The 21156-nt window shown below is 43.2% G+C and overlaps 1 protein-coding gene across 1 annotated transcript; it reads right to left on the minus strand.

Moving 5' to 3' along the window:
• Positions 1-124: 124 nt before the first annotated feature.
• On the minus strand, positions 125-20823 carry LOC136632740 (trans-1,2-dihydrobenzene-1,2-diol dehydrogenase-like). Its single transcript, XM_066607869.1, has 7 exons — positions 20695-20823; positions 16098-16209; positions 14349-14512; positions 12047-12299; positions 10850-10974; positions 3184-3334; positions 125-277 (listed from the first exon to the last, which is right to left on the minus strand). The coding sequence occupies exons 1-7, from the start codon at positions 20782-20784 to the stop codon at positions 174-176; spliced, it is 999 nt and encodes a 332-aa protein (XP_066463966.1). The 5' UTR covers positions 20785-20823; the 3' UTR covers positions 125-173.
• Between the last annotated feature and the right edge of the window lie 333 nt (positions 20824-21156).

Below are 21156 nucleotides of genomic sequence, written 5' to 3' on the forward strand. Positions count from 1 at the left end.
CTTGTCAGATGTGACTTGATACAGATTCAGCAAATATTCTATGTTGACATCCACCATGTGAGCAAGGTCTTAGGAACACTATCAATGTTAATGGTTACATTCGTCGAAAATAATACTTCACAACTTCTGCGGTAAATGTTTATTGATTCCATTAAGCCCAGTACAGTCCCTCTTCAGTCCCTATTCTTATAGATACCCAGTTGAATATGGACCTCTTCCATGATGCTGGCCAAGAGTTCGCTGTCTGTTAAGCTCATAATTGGGCTTTCTTTCAATCCTGAAATAAGTTATACAACTTTAGGAAGCTTCAGATACTTTTATGGTACATTTCCAAATGAGCTATATCTTTTACTTTATAAAAGCAGTCCCTATCAAATATGTCCATTAAAGGCAAATAAACATCATACAGGGGGGCTCCCTTTCATTTTGTATGAGCAGATACTACTCCAGTGGACTTGACGCATCTGAATGGCTACTCTCATAGATTTCCTTAGTTGTGGCTAATCAACCAAGAATGACTAGCATAAAATATGAATGGATGTTCGTAAAGTACAATTACTTTTCCAATATGAATCTGTTTAATTTTTGATAAGAAATATCCAGCTAACCTAATGCACAGACTGGTAACACATTTATGTGGCTCTAATAGGCTTTATAAAAAAGTAAGGAAATTGGAAATGCCAATCCTAATACACTCCTTGATTTACTTTTTGTTCAATCAAGCACCTAGAAGGAGTTTTCAGAATCGAATGAAACTTTGTGTGATTGTAAAGTTGATATATATAAGTGATTACAATATCAGAGCAAAAGGATATTGTAGAAAACTGAACACATGAAGGGAGGCTCTAGTACCCTGTTGGGCCACCTCTAGCCTGGATACAAGATGTGATACGGGTGGGCATGGAGGCTTTAGTACCCTGTTGGGCCGCCTCTAGCTTGGATACAAGATGTGATATGGGCGGGCATGGAGGCTCTAGTACCCTGTTGTACCGCCTCTAGCTTGGATACAAGATGTGATACAGGCGGACAGGGAGGAATACAGGTTCTGTATGGTATCCTGCAGTATATTAGTTCACATTTGCTGTAACTAAGCCTAGAGATTGTGCAAACTCGTAGGCTGTTGAAGTTGGCATCCCAGATGGTCTCACACATGCTCTATTGGCAATAAATATGGTGACCGGACAGCCATGGTAATGTGACAGTGTTGTGGAGACATTCCTGTGACCCCCTTGTGTGTGCGGCCGAGCATTATCCTGCTAGATATCTCTTGGAAGCAGCCATAAGAGGAACAAATGTGGCTGCAGGATGTCCTGAACATATCGCTGAGCTGTCATTGCACCTCATACCACTACTTGGGGTGACCAACTGTTGAATGCATTGGCACCCTAGACAATCACACATGCAGTGTGCCGCTCCACAACAAAGGCAGGCTTGAGGCGCTCACCACTAGGTCTGTAGACATGATCATCAGCGCCCAAACCAAACTTGGATTAATTGCTGAAAACAACCTGGTTCCACTCCATAGCAGTCCAATTTCATTGGTTATGACACCACTGCAAATGGAGGCGACAGTGAGTGCGTGTCAATGGCAGTCCATGTAATGCTCACCGTGAAACCTAATATCCTGCAGCCAAGCGCCTGGAAATGGTTACCACAGACATGATGGTGGACAACAAAACAGTTGGAGTTGCTCACAGGTGTAAATCAGACAATCCTTTCTACTGGTGGACTGTCAAGGGTGTCGTGAGCCTTGTATGCATGCCCTCACACAGCTACTAGTCCCAACACCTCCTAACAGTCTGGTCAGAACAGCTCAAGTGGTGGGCAATTTGTCAATATGACCATCCAGCTTCTTGTAATTCAATAGTGCGCCCCCTCTCAAACTCTATTAACTTGGTAAAATCTCTTTGATGGCATCGTAGAGATATCTAGTGGTCAACAACCTCTACACAAGCGGAAAAAGAGGTTCACTACACATAAGTAGCCTCTGAGAGCCTTTTATAGGCCAAGGGTTGAACTACTTTTAGAGCCTCGGGTGGGAAGACCGTTCATCTAATCACACCACAACGCTAATCATTTGCAAACTGCCGAATTTTGTAGCAAAATGACAACTTCTAGGGGGTGGATATTTTTTGACAATGAATGTAAATGTCTACATATGCATAGATGGGGTGCTCCTGGCAATGACTGTGGACCACATGGTACACTTTGTGCTACCTTCAGGCCCATATTGGTCATTTTTCTAATGGCATATAGTAGGGGTTTCATTCAGGCCATACTATGAACTACAAATCCTATCACCCACCTTCCTGCAAATCCATGTCTTGAAATCTTTAAACATCACAAATGGGGCTCTTGCACACAAGTGTATTAAGACTGTACAGGAGTCATATATTTAGAGCTAAGGATAGGCATGTGCATGGAACACTTAAGGCAGTTTAGGCTATTCTCTACTGTTTCGTTATCTGCTGACAATCAGGCTGTATAGAGAGATAAATGTGCATTTCCAATAGTGGAAATTAAGTTTTAGTATCATGAGAAACTTTCTCTGTAGAAAAGGTAATAAAAGCTATTCAATGCGCTTTTTGTGAGATATGAAATCTCAACAATATTACATAGATGGTCAAAGGATAGGTGGTGAGATCTCTGAAGGGCAACCTTTCTAAATACGATAGTGGGACTTTGTAGATGTGTGGGCTTCCCTTAGGGAGTGTTCAGATAGCGTTATTGTACACGCTATATGACTGCGCTCAGGGGTTCTGTGACAGCTGTGGAAAACAGCGCTGAGACGGAACACCGGAGGGAAACAAAACTGTTCACTTCTGCTGTGAAACGCACACCTCTTTAGTATCCGATTTACAAGGTTCCCATTTGTTTCTTTTTATATTTGGAGTATAGAATAATGTAGTTGACTACGCTAATCTGTGCTTCAAATATAACAGAAACCTGGTAAATTGGAATTCAAAGACATGTTTGAAATGAACAGCCCCATTTGTTTCTGTCTGGGGATTCCGTCTCAGCGCTGTTTTCAGCAGCTGTCGTGGAACCTCTGAGCGCAGTCATATAGCGTGTACAATAATGCTATGTGAACGCTCCCTAATCCTAAGTACTGTGGGTTCTTTGTATAACCCATTGAGTAGAGCAGATAAGTAATACAAGAGGCTTATAGGTGTTTGTCATTACCTTTCAGCAGACACTCCCGCACATGTTCTGCTTCATAACTCAGTCCCGTGCTGTTTTTAAAGTACAGATGTTTTGTAGTAGGAGGAAGACTATACTTCATTTCCTTCCCATTAACTATTATAGACGTAGGTGACCATATATAGGAAGGGATCTGGAGAAAAATAAATGAGTTACTGTGGATCACATATCTAAAAATCTAATAATTTGCACAGAAAGGAGTCTAAACTCTTAAGGCCCTTTTACACACAAGGATTAACGCTCAAAATTCGTTCAAGAGCCATCTTTTGAGCGATAATTGTTGTGTGTAAATGTGTGCCCATCGTGCACTTACTGTGGAATTTTCATCCATCTCTGAGTTCAGCTCAGCTTAAAATCCATTGTCCTGATAAGAGGGACCGCACACTGAGTTCTCCATGGGCAGCGCTGATAACATTATTTCAGCTGCTGTCCCGCTGGAGAACAATAGTGATCTATTTAGAGAACAGACCACCCGCTGTTCTCTAAATACATGCAAATGAAGCTTTTTAGCCCATTAATAGCTAATACAAAATGATTGCTCAAAACTGTCAGTTTCAGACGAATTTTGAGCGAGCATCTGTGTATGTAAATGGGGCTTTACACATCAATCAAGCAACCAAATCCAAACATATCGATTACATGATAAACCCTTTGAGTACCAGACATTTTCTGCTTAGTTTTTTTTCGCTGGGAATCAGCTGATTGGCATGGATATCAAGCGTCGGATCCCTGACGATCTTATATGGATGACCTATCCTAAGATCTCCACCATTCAAACGCCATTACTTTCATATTTTTCTGATGATATAGCTGTATGAAGGCTAATTTTTTTTGCGATTTAATGTACCATATAATGTATGGAAAAACTAAATATTTTAACCCCTTCCCGCTCCTGGACGTACCTGGTACGTCATGGTAGCGGGATACTTCCCGCAACATGACGTACCTGGTACGTCATGTCATTAAAGTGTCGCCGCGGTGACAATCGCGGCGACACAGCAGCGATCTTGGCTGATATCGTCGGCAGACAAGCGAGGCATCCGGGCTGGGGACCAATCAGAGCGGTCCCTCCCCCACGATCGCTGTGATTGGTCAGGGAAAAACTCCCTGACCAATCACAGAGTGGCAGCGGTGTTCGCGCTGTTTAGAATAGGAGCTCTGTCTGCAAGCACCGCAGTGTGTTTCCGGTGCTTGTAGAAAGAGCAACCACCGTATTGTGTGCCATAAAAACGAGCGATTAGAGTGTAGATTAGGCAGGGAGTGAGTGTAGTGTAGTGTAGTGTAGTGGAGTGTAGTGTAGTGGAGTGGAGTGTAGCAGAGTGGAGTTAGTGATCAGTGTAGTGGAGAGGGGTTAGTCATCAGTGTGGTGTAGTGGAGTGAGTGTTAGTGATCAGTGTGGTGTAGTGTAGTGAGTGTAGTGAGTGATTGATCAGGCAGTGTAGTGTAGTGAGTGTAGTGAGTGATTGATCAGGCAGTGTAGTGTAGCAGAGTGGAGTGAGTGATCAGAAGTGCAGTGTAGTGTAGTGAGTGAGGGATCTGTAGTGTGTGATCAGAAGTGTAGTGAGTGAGCTGTAGCGTGCGATCAGCAGTGTAGTGTAGCGCAGCGTGTAGTCAGTGTATCCCTTGGTGTAAAAAAAAAAAAAAGTTCCTGTTGTTCCCATTTTGTTACCTGTCCCGTCACCCGTTCTTAGTTAGTGTAGCGTTTAGTTAGTCCGTCTAGTGTGTAGCGTGTCGTTAGTCCGTGTACTGTCAGTGTATTCGTCTGTGTAAAAAAAAAAAAAAAAAAAGTTCCTGTTGTTCCCATTTCGTTACCTGTCCCGTCACCCGTTCTTAGTTAGTGTAGCGTTTAGTTAGTCCGTCTAGTGTGTAGCGTGTCGTTAGTCCGTGTACTGTCAGTGTATTCGTCTGTGTAAAAAAAAAAACAAAAAAACAAAAAAAGTTCCTGTTGTTCCCATTTCGTTACCTGTCCCGTCACCCGTCATTAGTTAGTGTAGCGTGTCGTTAGTCCGTCTAGTGTGTAGTGTGTCGTTAGTCCGTGTTGTGTCAGTGTATTCGTCTGTGTAAAAAAAAAAAAAAAGACAAAAAAAAAAACACTTACGTGAATACACCACATAAGTTTCCGCGTTCTTTCCGACCCCCGTCCCGTGGTCACCCCATCCCGCAGTGTCCCATCTAATAAAACTTTTTCCCCGTGTGCCCCATTTTATATAAATATGGCCCGCAGGAGGTACACTTCAGAGGAACTGTATGCAATCATTGCATCAGATTGGACTCAGGTAGTGGTGATGACGACCCCACTTTTTTGGCATTCTCCGACTCCTCATCCTCATCCTCATCCAGCGAGTCTGAGCTCCCTGCACCCCCGAGAAGGCGTCCAAGGACCGCCACTGACCCCAATGCATCAGATGCTCACTGGAGTACCCCGGAAGATTACAGACCCCAGATCCCTGATTTTATTGGGAACCCAGGGATTCAATTTGATCCGGAAGGGCTCAGAGGGAAGGACTTCTTCAAGTTTTTTTTTTCTGAAGAGTTCATTGCCCATATTGTTACCCAGACGAATTTGTACGCCCAGAATTTTATTCAACAAAATCCCACCCCCAGCTATGCCAGACCCGATAAGTGGACCCCTGTGGATGCACCAGAGATACAAAAATTTTGGGGGCTTATACTAACCATGGGGCTAATAAAGAAGCCAACAATCAGGGCGTACTGGTCTACCGATATTTTGTACCACACCCCAATGTTCCGCATGGCGATGTCGAGGACGCGCTTTGAGTGTATTTTAAAATTTCTGCACTACAATGACAACCAGCTGTGCCCCCCCAGCGATCACCCCAATTACGATCGGTTGTATAAGATCAGGCCCGTAATAGACCATTTTAACGCCAAGTTTGCCCAGGCGTATGCCCCACAGATAAACATTGCAGTAGACGAGTCCCTGGTACACTTCAAGGGGAGGCTAAAATTCCGCCAGTACCTGCCCAGTAAGCGGGCACGGTATGGTGTGAAGTTGTACAAGCTGTGCGAAAGTACATCAGGGTACACCCACAAGTTCCGTATTTACGAGGGGAAGGACACTAAAATTGAACCCCCAGAATGCCCCCCCGTGCTGGGAGTAACAGGGAAAATAGTGTGGGAACTGGTGCACCCACTATTAGACCAGGGTTACCATCTGTACCTGGATAACTTTTATACCAGTGTCCCCCTGTTTCAGTGCCTCGCTTCCAGAGGAACAGTGGCATGTGGCACTGTTCGGAAAAATCAAAAAAGCCTCCCTAAGACGCTGCTTGGGCAACTGCTCAGAAGGGGTGAGAGCCGGGCCCAATGCAGCGACAATGTATTGTGCGTTAGATATAAGGACAAGAGGGATGTCCTTATGTTGACGACAATACACGGCCACAGCAGTACCCCCTGCCCAGTACGAGGTACCAGTGCAGAGACCCCCAAACCAGACTGCGTCCTCGACTATAATAAGTACATGGGAGGGGTCGATCTATCAGACCAGGTACTGGAGCCCTATAGAGCCATGCGGAAAACACGGGTGTGGTACAAAAACTGGCCGTGCACCTCGTACAGATGGCACTGTATAATGCCTACGTGCTGTTCCGAGGTGCAGGCCACAGGGGGACATTCCTTGAATTTCAAGAGGAAGTTATCAAGGACCTAATATTTGGGGACCAGGAGGTGGGGGAGAGGCCCAGTACTTCTGGAAGCGAGGCCACAAGAATTGTACCAGGGCAGCATTTTCTCAGTGAAATTCCCTCCACTGCGACGAAGGGAAGGACCCAAAAGAGGTGCAGAGTGTGCTACAAACAGGGGATAAGAAAAGACACCCGATACCAGTATGAAACGTGCCCCACACAACCCGGCCTCTGTAAAAATGAGTGTTTTAAGATCTACCACACGTCCCTGAAATTTTAATTTTTTTATTGCCCTGACGTTTTACCCTGATGTACTTCGCACAGCTTGTACATAAAGCCACATGCTAAGTCCTTCCCTTCTGAGCCCTGCGCCCTAAAAACAGTTTAGATTCACATATGGGGCATTTCCCTGTTGGGTAACATCATGGGTTACGTTTTCTCCTTCTGCCCCTGGTAAAAAATAAAAATCTGGGCCTAAACTGAGCATTATTGGAAAAATGTGAATTTTTCGTTCTCAACTCAAATTGTTAAAAAAAATTCCTCAAATACCTGTGGGTTCAAACCGCTCACTACACCCCTTAAAAAATTCCCTGAGGGGTGTAGTTTCCAAAATGGGGTCAGTTGTTGGGGGTCTCAAATGCACTGGTACCTCAGGGGCACTGCAAACACTACATGGGGTCTGAAAATTATTCCAGCAAAATCTGCATTCAAAAAAAGCGCTCCTTTCTTTCTGAGCCCTGCCATGTGCCCAAACAACAGTTTACATCCACATATGGGGCATTTCCGTGCTCGAGAGTAATTGGGTAATGCATTATGGACTATGTTTTCTCCTTCTGCCCCTGGTAAAAAATAAAAATCTGGGCCTAAACTGAGCATTATTGGAAAAATGTGAATTTTTCGTTCTCAACTCAAATTGTTAAAAAAAATTCCTCAAATACCTGTGGGTTCAAACCGCTCACTACACCCCTTAAAAAATTCCCTGAGGGGTGTAGTTTCCAAAATGGGGTCAGTTGTTGGGGGTTTCAAATGCACTGGTACCTCAGGGGCACTGTAAACACTACATGGGGTCTGAAAATTATTCCAGCAAAATCTGCATTCAAAAAGCCAAGAAGCGCTCCTATCCTTCTGAGTCCTGCCATGTGCCCATACAACAGGCTACGTCCACATATGGGGCATTCCCGTGTTCGAGAGCAACTGGGTAACGCATCATGGGGTACGTTTTTCCTTCTGCCACTGGTAAAAAATATAAATCTGGGCCTAAAGCTGAACATTATGTGAAAAATGTGATTTTTTTGTATTGAACTCAAACTGTTAAAAAAATTCCTTAAATACCTGTGGGTTCAAACCGCTCACTACACCCCTTAAAAAATTCCCTGAGGGGTGTAGTTTCCAAAATGGGGTCAGTTGTTGGGGGTTTCAAATGCACTGGTACCTCAGGGGCACTGTAAACACTACATGGGGTCTGAAAATTATTCCAGCAAAATCTGCATTCAAAAAGCCAAGAAGCGCTCCTATCCTTCTGAGTCCTGCCATGTGCCCATACAACAGGCTACGTCCACATATGGGGCATTTCCGTGTTCGAGAGCAACTGGGTAACGCATCATGGGGTACGTTTTTCCTTCTGCCACTGGTGAAAAATGAAAATCTGGGCCTAAAGCTAAACATTATGTGAAAAATTGGATTTTTTCGTATTGAACTCAAACTGTTAAAAAAAATTCCTCAAACATCTGTGGGTTCAAACCGCTCACTACACCCCTTAATAAATTCCCTGAGGGGTGTAGTTTCCAAAATGGGGTCAGTTATTGGGGGTTTCAAATGTACTGCTACCTCAGGGGCACTGCAAACACTACATGGGGTCTGAAAATTATTCCTGCCAAATCTGCATTCAAAAAGACAAGAAGCGCTCCTTTCCTTCTGAGACCTACCATGTGCCCATACAACAGGCTACGTCCACATATGGGGCATTTCTAAAAACTGCGGAATCTGGGTAATACATTCCAAGTTTTGTTTCTTTGCTAACTCCTACTGTTTTATATATAAAAAAAGGTTTTATATTGAAAATCAGTAGAAAAAAGGAACTGTTCTAATTTTTGATGCACTTTCCTTTAATTCCTGTAAAACATCTAAAGGGTTAATAAACTTTCTAAATGCCATTTTGAATACTTTGAAGGGTGCTGATTTTAAAATGGGGCAATTCATGGGGGATTCTGATATACAGGCTCGGCAAAACTATGTCTGAACTGCATTGGTCCTTAAAAAATTTAGATTTTGAAATTTGCTAGTAAATGTGAAAAATTACTGCTAAATTTATATACTTTGTGGAGTCTGCAAAAAGTAAAATAACACTTAAAAAATGATTGCTGTGTAAAGTAGGCCTATGGGAAATGTTAATTAATAACTATGTTGTGGTGTTTGACTTTCTATCTTACAAAGAAAACAATTCAAAGTTTGAAAATTGTGAATTTTTCCAAATTTTCAGTAAATTTGGATTTTTTTTCCTAATAAGGACAAAATTTATTGATGAAATTTTTACACTAACATAAAGTACAATATGTCACGAAAAAACAATCTCAGAATCACCTTGATAAGTAAAAGCATTCAAAAGTTATTAGCACAGAAAGTGACAGATGTCAGATTTGAAAAATAAGGCTTGGTCCTTAAGCTCAAAATAGGCCATGTCATTAAGGGGTTAAGTAAGGCAAATTTAGAAAACCTAAAATTGCGCCATTGTTTTTTTTTTCAGTGGTCATGATATCCGGTGCATAGAACACACCTAAGCCTGGTTTGTGCATATGATACAAAGTAGGAAGCGTCTGGCATTCAGAGTATTCCCAAATATCAAATAGCTTTATTGTTCATTTACATATTCCATCTTTAAAAAATAGTTAGACCTAGTAGTGATAAATAGCCCGAACATGCACTCAAGAAATACTCAAGGCAATGATAATCAGGCACCCCTTTCGATCAATTGGGGTGGGATACAGGTCTGAATTGTGGGTGCATAAATGTGCCTCTAATGCACTCATGTGAAACCGGTCAGAGCTGCAAGGAGGAGGAGAAAACAGGTTGAACCAATGACAAGACGGGGTGTGTCTCAGACTACAACCTACTTCCTGTAACAATTGTAAGTAAACTGTAGTCACAGATCACAGCTCTGCACTAATGGAGCTGAGCTAAAAAGGAGCCAAGCAGCAAGACCCGAGAACAGTATGTAGATAGTAATCATCACCTATAGATTGTGACTTATAATGCATATAATGAACTCTCAGTTGGAAAGTTGCTTTAAAGTCATTATCCAGGAATTCAACAAAATAGCCACAGTCTATGCATCCTGTGTGAAAACCAGTCTAGAATGGGTGACCGGCGGCCCCACACCCATCCCCTTCCAGTCTAGAGATGCAGTCACCCATCCTAGGATGGATTTCTCCTGGGTTATATTGATGGTGGCCATTTTGTTAAATTACTGAATAACCCCTTTAAGTTGAGACCAGATAGTAAGTATTGCTGGATAGTTTTTGACAACTCTTCAGTAATAACAGTGTAGTACTTACCCCAATGCAATTCCAAGCGCCTGTGTTACAGAATAAACTGATACATTAATTACAGTACATTTAACCATTGTTCTCTTCTAGAGTTGAGTGAACATACTCTGCCAAGCTTGATGCTCGTCCGAGTATTAGCATACTCGATGGTGCTCGTTACTCGAACGAACATCAAGCTGTGTTCGACCCCGCCCCAGTTTTTGGCTCCTCCCCATTGTGACGTGCCTGTTTTGGCCCCTCCCCGCCGCAACGCAGCGCGCGAGAGAGAGACCTAGAGAAAAGAAAAAAAAAAGGCTCGGCACCCAGCTTCCCACATACAAAAATGCTCGAGTCTTCCATTGTAGTCAAAGGGGTTCGTTTCACGAGTAGAGCTCTCGAATTTTACGAAAAGCTCGACTCGAATAATGTGGACCCGAGCATTTGGGTGCTCACTCATCTCTATTCTCTTCTTTAGCGGCTTACCTGAATCATTCCTTTGGTGCCAGAGATAACTGCTTGATTTGGCAATTCGGTCACCATAGTGCAAGTGAGAATAGCCTGGCGTTTCCCAGGATATTGTAGAATAACAGTCACCGTTTCATCAACACCTATTAATTTGATAAAAATATACTGTATTTCATTTTAATACCTAATATTCATATTTCTGTATTGAGCTGCCATATAAAGGAACACTACAGGCAAACTGATATGCTTAAAGGGGTTGTCCCAAGAAGACAAACTCTGTTCGTATGTGCCGTTAGAAGATATGGAAATCAGAGTGGGTACTCCCCTCTATGAGCAAGATGGCTCCCATTCTGTTGGACTTGAGCTGTCCTTGTATTACAAGTACATCATTCACCTGAATGACTGCTTTGGCTTTTAATGGCAAAGGGGCTTATTGTTTTGTGGGGTGAGCTGTAGTTTCTCTAGTTTCTTTGGTCTCTTTTTGTTTATTCTTTTATTTGGAGACGCAGTGTATTGTACGTTTAAACATCAACCTATTAAACCTTGCCACAGGCTGAATTCCATTTTAGGCCTGGGAGCTATCAGTAGGCCTCAGACTGCCTTGGCAACCAAATGGCACCCTGCAATCTCAGCACAGGGGGAAAAGGGCGGGTGGGGGGGATCAGGGAACAGATGGAATCCCCTTCCTCTGTCCAGCCCTTTAAATGCCACGGTCAGCACTGACTGCAGCATCTTTGTTGGTTAAATGGCCAGGGGAGGTTCAGCAGTGTTCTTCATCTAGTATTCACAGTGTATACAAACTCCACACACACCCAACGTCCATGTACATCAGCTGCAAGGGGATTACGTCTTGGCGTTAGTGGGCAGTGCACAGAACACTGATCCAAAGAACCCCAGAGAGAAAATACCTGTGCCATTCTCCACCCTCCTGGGTTTTGTCTTAGGTATGAACACAGTATCAGTTTTGCCTAGAGTGTTCCTTTAACAAGTACCTGCACTTTCAAGCTGGAGCGCTTGTGCTTTGTAGGCTGTTTTTGGCTCCTCCACGCAGCAAAAAACAACCCTATATGGTACTATATAATCGCTATATGGGGCCATCTGGAAAGAGCCCAAAATGGCCGATCAAGCACTCCAGCATGAAAGTGCAACTACTTTTTAAGCGTTAGTTATTTACCAGGCGATGGTTCTGACAAGTTGCTTGTGAGACCGGCTTACCTGTGTCATGCAGAAATCCTTTGGCAGTTACAGACTCTGGTTTTTCTCCATTAAATACCATTAAGGCAAACTGAATACAGTAACAACCAATGTCCAGAATTGCTCCTCCACCAAGTTCCTTTTCCACTGCCCGAGGAACACCAAGTAAGTTCACACCAAATTCCGCCCGTACAACTTTCACGTCTCCAATAGCTTTCAGATGGAGCTGGGAACGGATTTCACCATAGACTGGAAAAAAGCGGCTCCAGACGGCCTATATTAAAAACAATGTAGAGTTTTACCCTAGATCACGTATCAACTCAAGGCCTATGGGCTGAATGGAGCCCACAATGTCATTTTTATGTGGCCCGCGAAGTCCAGTTGCAGGAGAACCGGCTCTCCACTTTCCCTAGAGGATGCAACCAGCACTTGGCAGAGTGGCGGTGCCAACACAGGGAATGGGTGCCATCTTGGATTCTGAGTTCTGGCACGCACCTCCGCACTGCTCTGTTTAGCAACTCAGAGATGGTAGCACAGTTCTGACAGCCTTACCCGGGCACCCTTGTCACCCTCGAAGGTAGGAAGCTTAGTGCTAAAAGGTGGAAGGGATGAAACACCATCATAGTGAACAGAGCTCCATAGCCATGTTAAGGAGTACTTACATTTAGGCCTCATTCACACGGGCGTATACAGTTTTGGTCCATGAACTACACAGTGAATATTCACTGCATACTTGGACCTTTTTTGCATGCATATCCACTGTGCTTTTCATGTGCGCAAAAAAGTGTGAGCTTGTCCCATAGATTTCTCCTGCCTTCTTGCGTAAATATGCAGTGAATGCACAAGTATCATGCATATTCACTGAGTATTTACGTGATCCCACTGAATTTAATGTGTAATTTTGGTCCGTAATATGGACCAAAATAGGACATACTGTGATTTTTTTTCACATGCCTAAAACACACTCTTGAAAAACACATGTCTGATTAGCCTACATCATTAAAATCAATGAGATTTAGGGCTTATTCACATGACAGTATTTCTCATCAGTATTTTGTAAGCCAATACCTGAAGTGGAGAGAAAGTATAATGGAAGGATTTGCATTTCTTCCGTATTTTGGACCCACTTCTGGTTTTGGCTCTCAAAATACTGATGAAAAATTTGCCGTGTGAATAAGGCCTTAAGATGTCTGTATTACGCATGTAAAAAATACGCATGTAATAGGGAGCACAGATATGTTTGTGTGAATGAACCCCTATAAACAGCCCTTTGAAGGCAACCATTATGTTGATGTGGTAAAAATGAGCTTGACACTCCTGCCAGAGATTGATGCATCTTGTGGGCTCTTGGATGGCAATTACCACTTCACCCTCTTAGATTCACCCACTGTGGTGTACTTTAAGTAGAAAGGCTGAATGCATCAATGTAGGAAATTAGCCATGGTCTTAAAGAGTGCCTACACTTTTTTAAATGTACAGGATAGGTGATTCTAAGCATTTATGCAATAGGTTTTCTTACATAACCCCTCTTCAGCTGTGTAGCGAGGTGAAGGCGGGGCTGAGAAATCTGTCTGTCCAACAGTAGAGGGCGCTCCAGCTGTGTCTACACCTGTTCTCTATAGAGCAGCTGCAGCCACAACTGTTCTATTCACATATTACAGTTTATTAACTAGTGTCTCTATTATACAGAATGTATTTTTAATAGGCCTGTGCCCCCAATCTGTCCCACTACCACTGTGTGCTTTGCTGCTCTGCTGTCCCGCTCATATGCCACCGTTCCGGGGAGCTGTGAAGGAGAAGCCATTTTATGCTGCTATATGCTGTTCTATAGAGAACAATATCAATGGACTAATTAAGTTTTTACTCCTCCTCTTCTGGTATTGTTTTAAGTGCAAATTAATCACACTATGTCTGTGCCTTTTTTATATGCATGTGTATATACTATATGCATGCCTCTTTGGATCTATTCCAGTTTTAGCCTGAGGAAGAACTCCAAGAGGTTCGAAAGCTCGCTATAACAACACTTATTTTTGTTAGTCACTAAAAGGTATCATATCTACAAGATTACTTGATTTCTCTTACTGAGAACAATCACATAGAGACCAACACAGACACATCTGGAGCGCCCTCTACTGTTACATAGTGAGGTGAAGACTCAGCCCCACCTGCACCTTGCTGCATAGCAGAAGAAGGATTTTGTAGGAAAAATGTACAGGATAGGCTAAAAAAACCTATTGCATAAATTCTTAGAATCGCCGATTCTGTACATTTAAAAAGAAAATGTAGATACTCTTTAAAGAAAATAGATGATAGATGAACTTACCTCCATGAAGAAGAGATTATGTTTCCTTGCAGCTGAGGTGAGCTCTTTGACTTCAGTAAGATTCATAGCCATGGGCTTTTCACATAAGACATTTTTTCCATGGTTGAAGAACAGAAGAACCAAATCCCTATGTGCAGGATGAATGGCTCCGACGTACACAACATCTAAGATAGAAAATGGCCAGGTGCAAAGGAAAAGCGGAGGAGAACATGTTTATCAAGGTGATCATTTTAATATGGGATTTAAACTCTGGGGTAAATATGTCACAGACCTTAGGGAGAAATATAGAAAGGGTTGTCCAGGATTGGTAAAACATGGCTGCTTTCTTCCAAAAACAGTGTCATACCTGTCCACAGGTGGTATGTATTCTCTTCAGTGGAGCTGTGCAACCCATGGACAAATGTTCTAGTGCTTTAGGAAAAAGCAGCCATGTTTATCTAATCCCGGACAACAGGAAGTGTAGCCATAATGGTTGCCACATTCAAAGGAGGTTTCCCAGGCAATCCACTGATTTCAGTGAAACAAATGCTTCTTCTTTCCTGTGGTGGCTCTGTGGAGTAATTGAATACTTGCTGCCTGTTCCCCTTGGGTGACCCTTCTTATAGAAAGACTGTCCAATGCAGGCAACCCTAATGTTTTTAGTGCCTTAGGGCTCCCACACTCTTGCGTTTTTTTTTAACGCGATTGTCAATGGGACTTTCTAATGTTAAAAACGCATCACACAAAAATCGCAAAGCACAAACTTGCGATGCGTTTTTAACATTAGAAAGTCCCATTGACAATCACATTAAGAAAAACGCAAGTGTGTGGGAGCCCTTATAAAGATAAGGTTCCTGAAGCAAAAGCACCCATAATAACATGACCAAAGCTGAAAGATGCACAAGTGCCAAAGTCTGTTATCTAATGATAGAGCTTAAGCTTATATTTATTGCAATGGAAAGAGCAGATTAACTCCCAATTTCTAGCACCATTGGCATGGCTAGCAAGGAAGAGAGGGAGGTGGTGGGACAGGAACCCCAGGCCCACTTATACAGTGGGGCCCACATGATAAAATGGGCAATATTACTATTTGGGGCACTAAGCATTTTTATTCCGCGGATAAAAAAAAATGGCATTTTTTACTATGTGGTTCACTATTACCTTCTAGGGCACAATATACGGTGCTGTTTGCACTATGATGTTTATAGCTACTTCCTATCTGGCACTAATGTTTTCAAGAATGCTATATTTTTTATACTATTTTGGAGAAGTAATTATAGCTATGATAACATTATATCTGAAGCACAGTATTTTGGGGCATTGTGCCACATACAAGGTACAGTGATAGGGATTACCTGCATAGAATTTGGGTTAGAAGTAGGATTAAGAGTTTGTGTAAGTTGGAAAAAGAGAGGAAGCAAAAATGTCTGTATTACAAAATTTGCAGAGAAGTTGTGGCTGGAAGAAGTCATCATGCTGGTCAGGGCCAGTCAGAAAATGTTAACAACTCCAGTTCCAGAGGACATAACCTGTGACTCACTGGATTTTAATGTACCATAATCACTTATATGGTCTGTATAGTGCTTGTGTAAAACTAGTATCTATATGGTAGTAATTTTAGTCTTTGCATAAACACTATGATTAGGATGCACCTTTGCAGTTGTAAACCTGGTGTTTGGGGCCCACTCTGGATGTTCCACTCCCACCGAAGCTACCCCTATGGTCAGATCTAACCATAAACAAACTGATGCAGCGGAGTACCCTGCTTACCAATGTCTGGATCTTTAGCAAGTTCTTCATATGTACCATAAGCTTTAGGAATGTTATGTCTTTGAGCAAATTCCTTAGCACGGTTCAGATCTCTGGCAGCCACCACTATTGCCTGAAAAGTTCAAAGCAAAATAATTTTAATATGGATATATCGCGGACATAAGTACATTTTCATAACCCATAATTTAAAAAAATTAGCCTATTGCCTCAAACTCTGTCAAACAGCTGATATTATCAGGGTAAGTTACAGCTATACATTCATGCTTTTCCCCTGCAGTGGATCGGTATTAATGTATCTTGACGCCACCAGATGTCGTGGGTGTAGCTCAGTGTTAAGAAGCTTGACAGCAATATCACTCCCACAGTGTCTGATTGGCTCACCCCTTATCTCCTGTGTGTTCTGCTGGCCTTCACAGAATGTTCCTCGGCGGCTGTGGAGAGTAAGACCAGCTCCTGTTCTCGCTTTCTCCATCTCCCCTCATCTCCTGCTGTCTCCCCTTCCTGCAGTGGAATCGGCTCCTGCTCCTTACGCTGCTGGTGTGTCTCATTACGCCGTCGCCCCTGTCGCTGTCAAGTCCGCTGCTGCTGTATGCCCTTGGCTCCTGCTGTCGCCCCCCGGCGCACTGTCATCGGCTGCAGCTCTCTCCTCGCCTCCTGCAGTGTCCCCTTAGTTGAGGCGGCCGGCAAACTCACACCGAGAGTCCCTGTGCTCCATCCCTTGCGCCGTTGCTGTGATGGGTTCTGGCTGCCCGACAGCTGAGTTCTCCATCCCGGCCGCCTGTGTGGTGCGTCCCAGGCGGCGCCAGCTGCCTGCTCCGTCCAGGCAGTCGCCTCTGTGCTCTGTCACAAGTGCGGCAGTCTGCCGCCGCAGATGCTCCTGCTACCGCAGTCCTCAGGACGGCGCTTCGTGGATCAAACACGCCCCCAGCCAATCCAAAGCTGGGGGCGTTTACATTTTTGACAGTGCTGTATTATGTCGCCACCCCTAACTTCCGGTGGCAACATAATACATTAATACCCAGTGGACCATTAGGAGAAACGCTGCAGCATTATCAACCAACCATTCAACTTAATGGTCAATCGTGTAACACATGAGCAAGCCGGGTCTGCCAAAGCAAAGCGATTTATATTGTTTATACGATTCTTCACTCTAGGTAACAATAAGAGTCCTTATGTAATACGCCCAGTTTAGGATGATACTTCGGGCGGCTTGTTTCTCAACCCACTTGATACAGAATACGTCACTCCCCAAACTATATTCACACAGTGAAATATTGGGGTTGATGTTAGGATGCACTGAGCTGCTCTCTGTCCTTTGGTGTAGGTGTTTGTGATGTAGTGCTAACCTCAAATAATTGTTCAGAGAGTCAGAGAAGCTAGGTTAAACGAACAATTGTCCAAATAAGCTTTGCGATTACAAACATCCAAAATGGAGATACAATTCTGGACCATCAACAGTTGAAACAGGCTTCAGTACTGGTGGTGGCTTTATCCCTCTTTAGATCCGTACTCAACCTCTGTACTGCACTATGAGGTGTCTTCATGGCCCTGGAGTCTCTAGCCTCTTTTTTAGGGATCCTTTCCATCAATGGTGTTAATTCCTGGTATTCACCTGAACCCCCAAGATAGGTCTCACAGGTAGCGGAAACCAGCACAACCTGGGTCTAGATTTCTACTACTCAGAAGAAGTCCTCAACACCTGCTTCCCCTAGGCCTGGAGGACCTCAAGAACGTTACATGTGGTGAACCAACCTAAACCTCTAACCAGTAACTGTCTAAAATAGGCATGTGCCAGGCTTTATATAACCTCAACCCCTCCCACTTGCTTAGCTCCGATTGGCTGTGTGGGACCATAAACTACCTGATTAAGCCTTACTGTGGTATGTGGGTAAGGAGCAGCCAAATATAATATAGTGATCAGTATACACACACTCTTAGACACTATAAAACATTACAGCAGATCACATTTAAAGGGGTTTTCTGAGATCTTCTTCTATGCAAAACCCAGTTCCCCCTCCCATAAAACAAGTAATAGGCATATACTCACCTCTCCCTGCCTCTCGCATGTTGCTGCTTGGTCCTCGCTCCCGGTCTTTGTTTACAGGCTGCAGTTCCACAGGCAGCTGCAGCCAATGACAGAGTTCAGCGATCAAGTCATTGGCTGCAGCAGACTGTCACATCCTTCCTGTAAACAGGCTGGTGCAGCCAATTCCTACTTTCAAAAAATCATAATATATCAGCGTTTGTGTTTAAGGGACGAGTTGTTAAATGGTATCTTTTAATGTAGCATATAATTTTTAAGTGAGGTGAAATTTAAAAAAAAAAGCAATTGTGCAATTTTGGGGGGGGTCTTGTTTTTATGGTGCGGTAAAAGAGACATGTTAACTTCATTCTGTGGGACAATACGATTACGGCAATTCCAAAAATATGTTTTTCAACTTTTTAAAATACCTTTTTTGTGCTGCCATATTCTGAGCCCCACAACTTTTTTAATATCTTTCATTGATGGGGCTGAGGGTTTGTTTTTTTGCAGGCCAAGCTGTTGTTTTTAGTCATAGAAATATAGGATACATTTGACTTTTTGATCACTTTTTAATTTGATTTTTTTTGAGTGCCTGAGTGACAAAAAATGCTATTTTTTTAAAGAATTGCCATGCATGATAAATATTGTGATATTTCAGACTTTTATGTATGTAGCAACATCAATTATGTTATTTTTTTATTGCTTTGATTTTATTTATTTTTAGCATGAAATGTAAGAAGAGGAGCTGCTTTCACCTTTTCTATTTTTAATGCCCATATGGGACTTGAAGTTACAATTGTTTCATCGCTAGTACAATATACTGCGATACTTCAATATATTGTGCTTTTACCAGTAGCTATGCTGTTATGTGACATCATCTTCTGCACTGGACTTGTGGCGTCATCAGAATACTAACGACCACTTGTCCGTGAGTATATGTGTGGGTGCTCCGCCCCATATCACATAATGGTGACGTCATCACAGGTCATGCAGCATATATGAGCCTGACCGACAGAATAAGTACAGAGTTAGGGCTCTTAGAAGGGGAGGACAAAAATAAAAAAAATGAGAATATAACTAAGCCGTTATTATCTCAGACACAACTTAGCAGTCTTGATAGGACACACCGACCTACCGCCACCACAGAGATCTGGCGGGCCGAAGCACCTGCAGTGACATCACTTCCACGTGACCAGCGCTGCTGTGTGAGGAGCCATTCTGGAGTTTGGTAGAAAGTACTGTATACTGGATAAGCACCAACCGAAAGAGCAACCGACAGAGCCAGACAGCAGCTACCAAGACCTGTGATGACATCACCAGCATGTGATCACCTGTGTGGGTGGAGTCAGGGATTACGTGACCAGGGTTTGATCATTGTGTCCAGGAGTCTGCTGTGCTGTTTTTCATCCCTGCTGGATGATCTGAAGGGATTAGGATTAGAGATGAGTGAGCGTACTCGTTAAGGCAAATTACTCTAGCGAGTGTCGCCATTTTCGAGTACATGCCTGCTTGCCCAAAAAGATTCAAGATTTGGGGGGCGGCAGGGAAGAACGAGGGGAAGATCTCTCGCACTTTTCCCCCGGCTCCACCCTGCTCACGCCCGCAACTCACTGCTCACCCCCGCCGGCCCCCGAATCTTTTCGGACGAGCAGGCATGTACTCGAAAATGGCGATACTCGCTCAAGTAATTTGCCTTAACGAGTACGCTCGCTCATCTCTAATTAGGATGTAGCAGAGCTGTGTGTGTGTGATGTGTGGAAATCAACATGGATGTAGTAGAGCTGTGTGTGTAATGTGTAGGAATCAGGATAGATGTAGTAGAGCTGTGTGCGTAATGTGTGGGAATCAGGATGGATGTAGCAGAGCTGTGTGTGTAATTCCGGATATCATGGATGTAGGATGTAGGATGTAGCACAGCTGTGTGGTGCATTGCACCACCAGAAACACTGGTACTATTATTTCCTAATAATGATTAGTATCTGTACACACAACAATGGTCAAAATGTTAAAGTCTATGTACTCATAAGTGATACAATGTCGTAGACATTTTGTGTCATGCTGTAAAGAAGTTACTGGAGGCTAGAACTGTTGACTGGAGTATCTATTGGATTAGTATGGAGCTGTACAAGATTCAGGCACTGCAGTACAGGTTCTGTTAGACTATATATTGTGTGGCAATATTCACCATTCAAAGCCATGCTGGAACTATCTCCACAAATGCTCAGTTCGATAGAACAATGCTATAGTTTTATTTCTGTCCTTTGCAAATGCCTTTTTGTGTGCATAAATGTGTGTACTGTTATATGAATACTACTGTTGATGGTGTTATTATGTATGCAGAACACATTGCTTCTATTGATGATGTTAGGATGACATCATATATGCCGTCCTCACCTATATATTTGAGTGAGAGTGGCTACAGCAGGGTCAAAGTTAGAAAAAGTTTCAGCCTGCCTGTGTGAAGATTGCAATGCTAATCACGTTACATCGTGCAGAGAGATCATGGCAGTGCAGAATTTATTATTCACATTAGCTCATTGTATTCTCAGCATGGACTTATGGATCTACACCCACCTGGTGGTCCTGAGCCGGCAGAGTCTGCAGGGCTACCACAAAATCATTGCATATTTTGCCTGCAGAGCAGATGCCCCATCTTGTGGCCATTGTTAACTCACTGACTATATCCGGGTTCTGTAAAAGCCAGAGGAGGGGAAAAAAGGCTGTGCATGCTTTTTATAGGGTGGCCAAAGGGGAGTTTCGTACTTTCTGCTGATAACTGCTGAAATGAAGCCAAGATCCAGCTTGTTGTGTGACATGTGTGAAGCAGCCGGCTCCCTAAGCTCGTGCGTTTAGAATCACTAAAGACTTATGTTCGCGGCGAGGCTCTTTACAAAGAAGAGTTTAGAATCCGTGGAGAGCGTCCTAATGCATTGTGCATATTTAAACGGGGCTTTCCAGTTTCATGTAAATAGAGCTGACACATTGTATGATGAAAGGTTCTGCAACTTTCTAACATGGTTTGGAGGGGATTTACTA

This window comes from Eleutherodactylus coqui, chromosome 6, assembly GCF_035609145.1.
Source record: "Eleutherodactylus coqui strain aEleCoq1 chromosome 6, aEleCoq1.hap1, whole genome shotgun sequence".
Lineage (NCBI taxonomy): Eukaryota > Metazoa > Chordata > Amphibia > Anura > Eleutherodactylidae > Eleutherodactylus > Eleutherodactylus coqui.

Bases quoted from the DNA above. Each gene is read 5' to 3' on its own strand.
- LOC136632740 (XM_066607869.1), bottom strand. From the start codon at position 20,784: ATGGCCACAAGATGGGGCATCTGCTCTGCAGGCAAAATATGCAATGAT. The intron at 14,513-16,097 runs GTAAGCAGGGTA...TTTCTATCTTAG, and splicing joins TGCTAAAGATCCAGACATTG to ATGTTGTGTACGTCGGAGCC. The intron at 12,300-14,348 runs GTAAGTTCATCT...TTTTTAATATAG, and splicing joins ATAATCTCTTCTTCATGGAG to GCCGTCTGGAGCCGCTTTTT.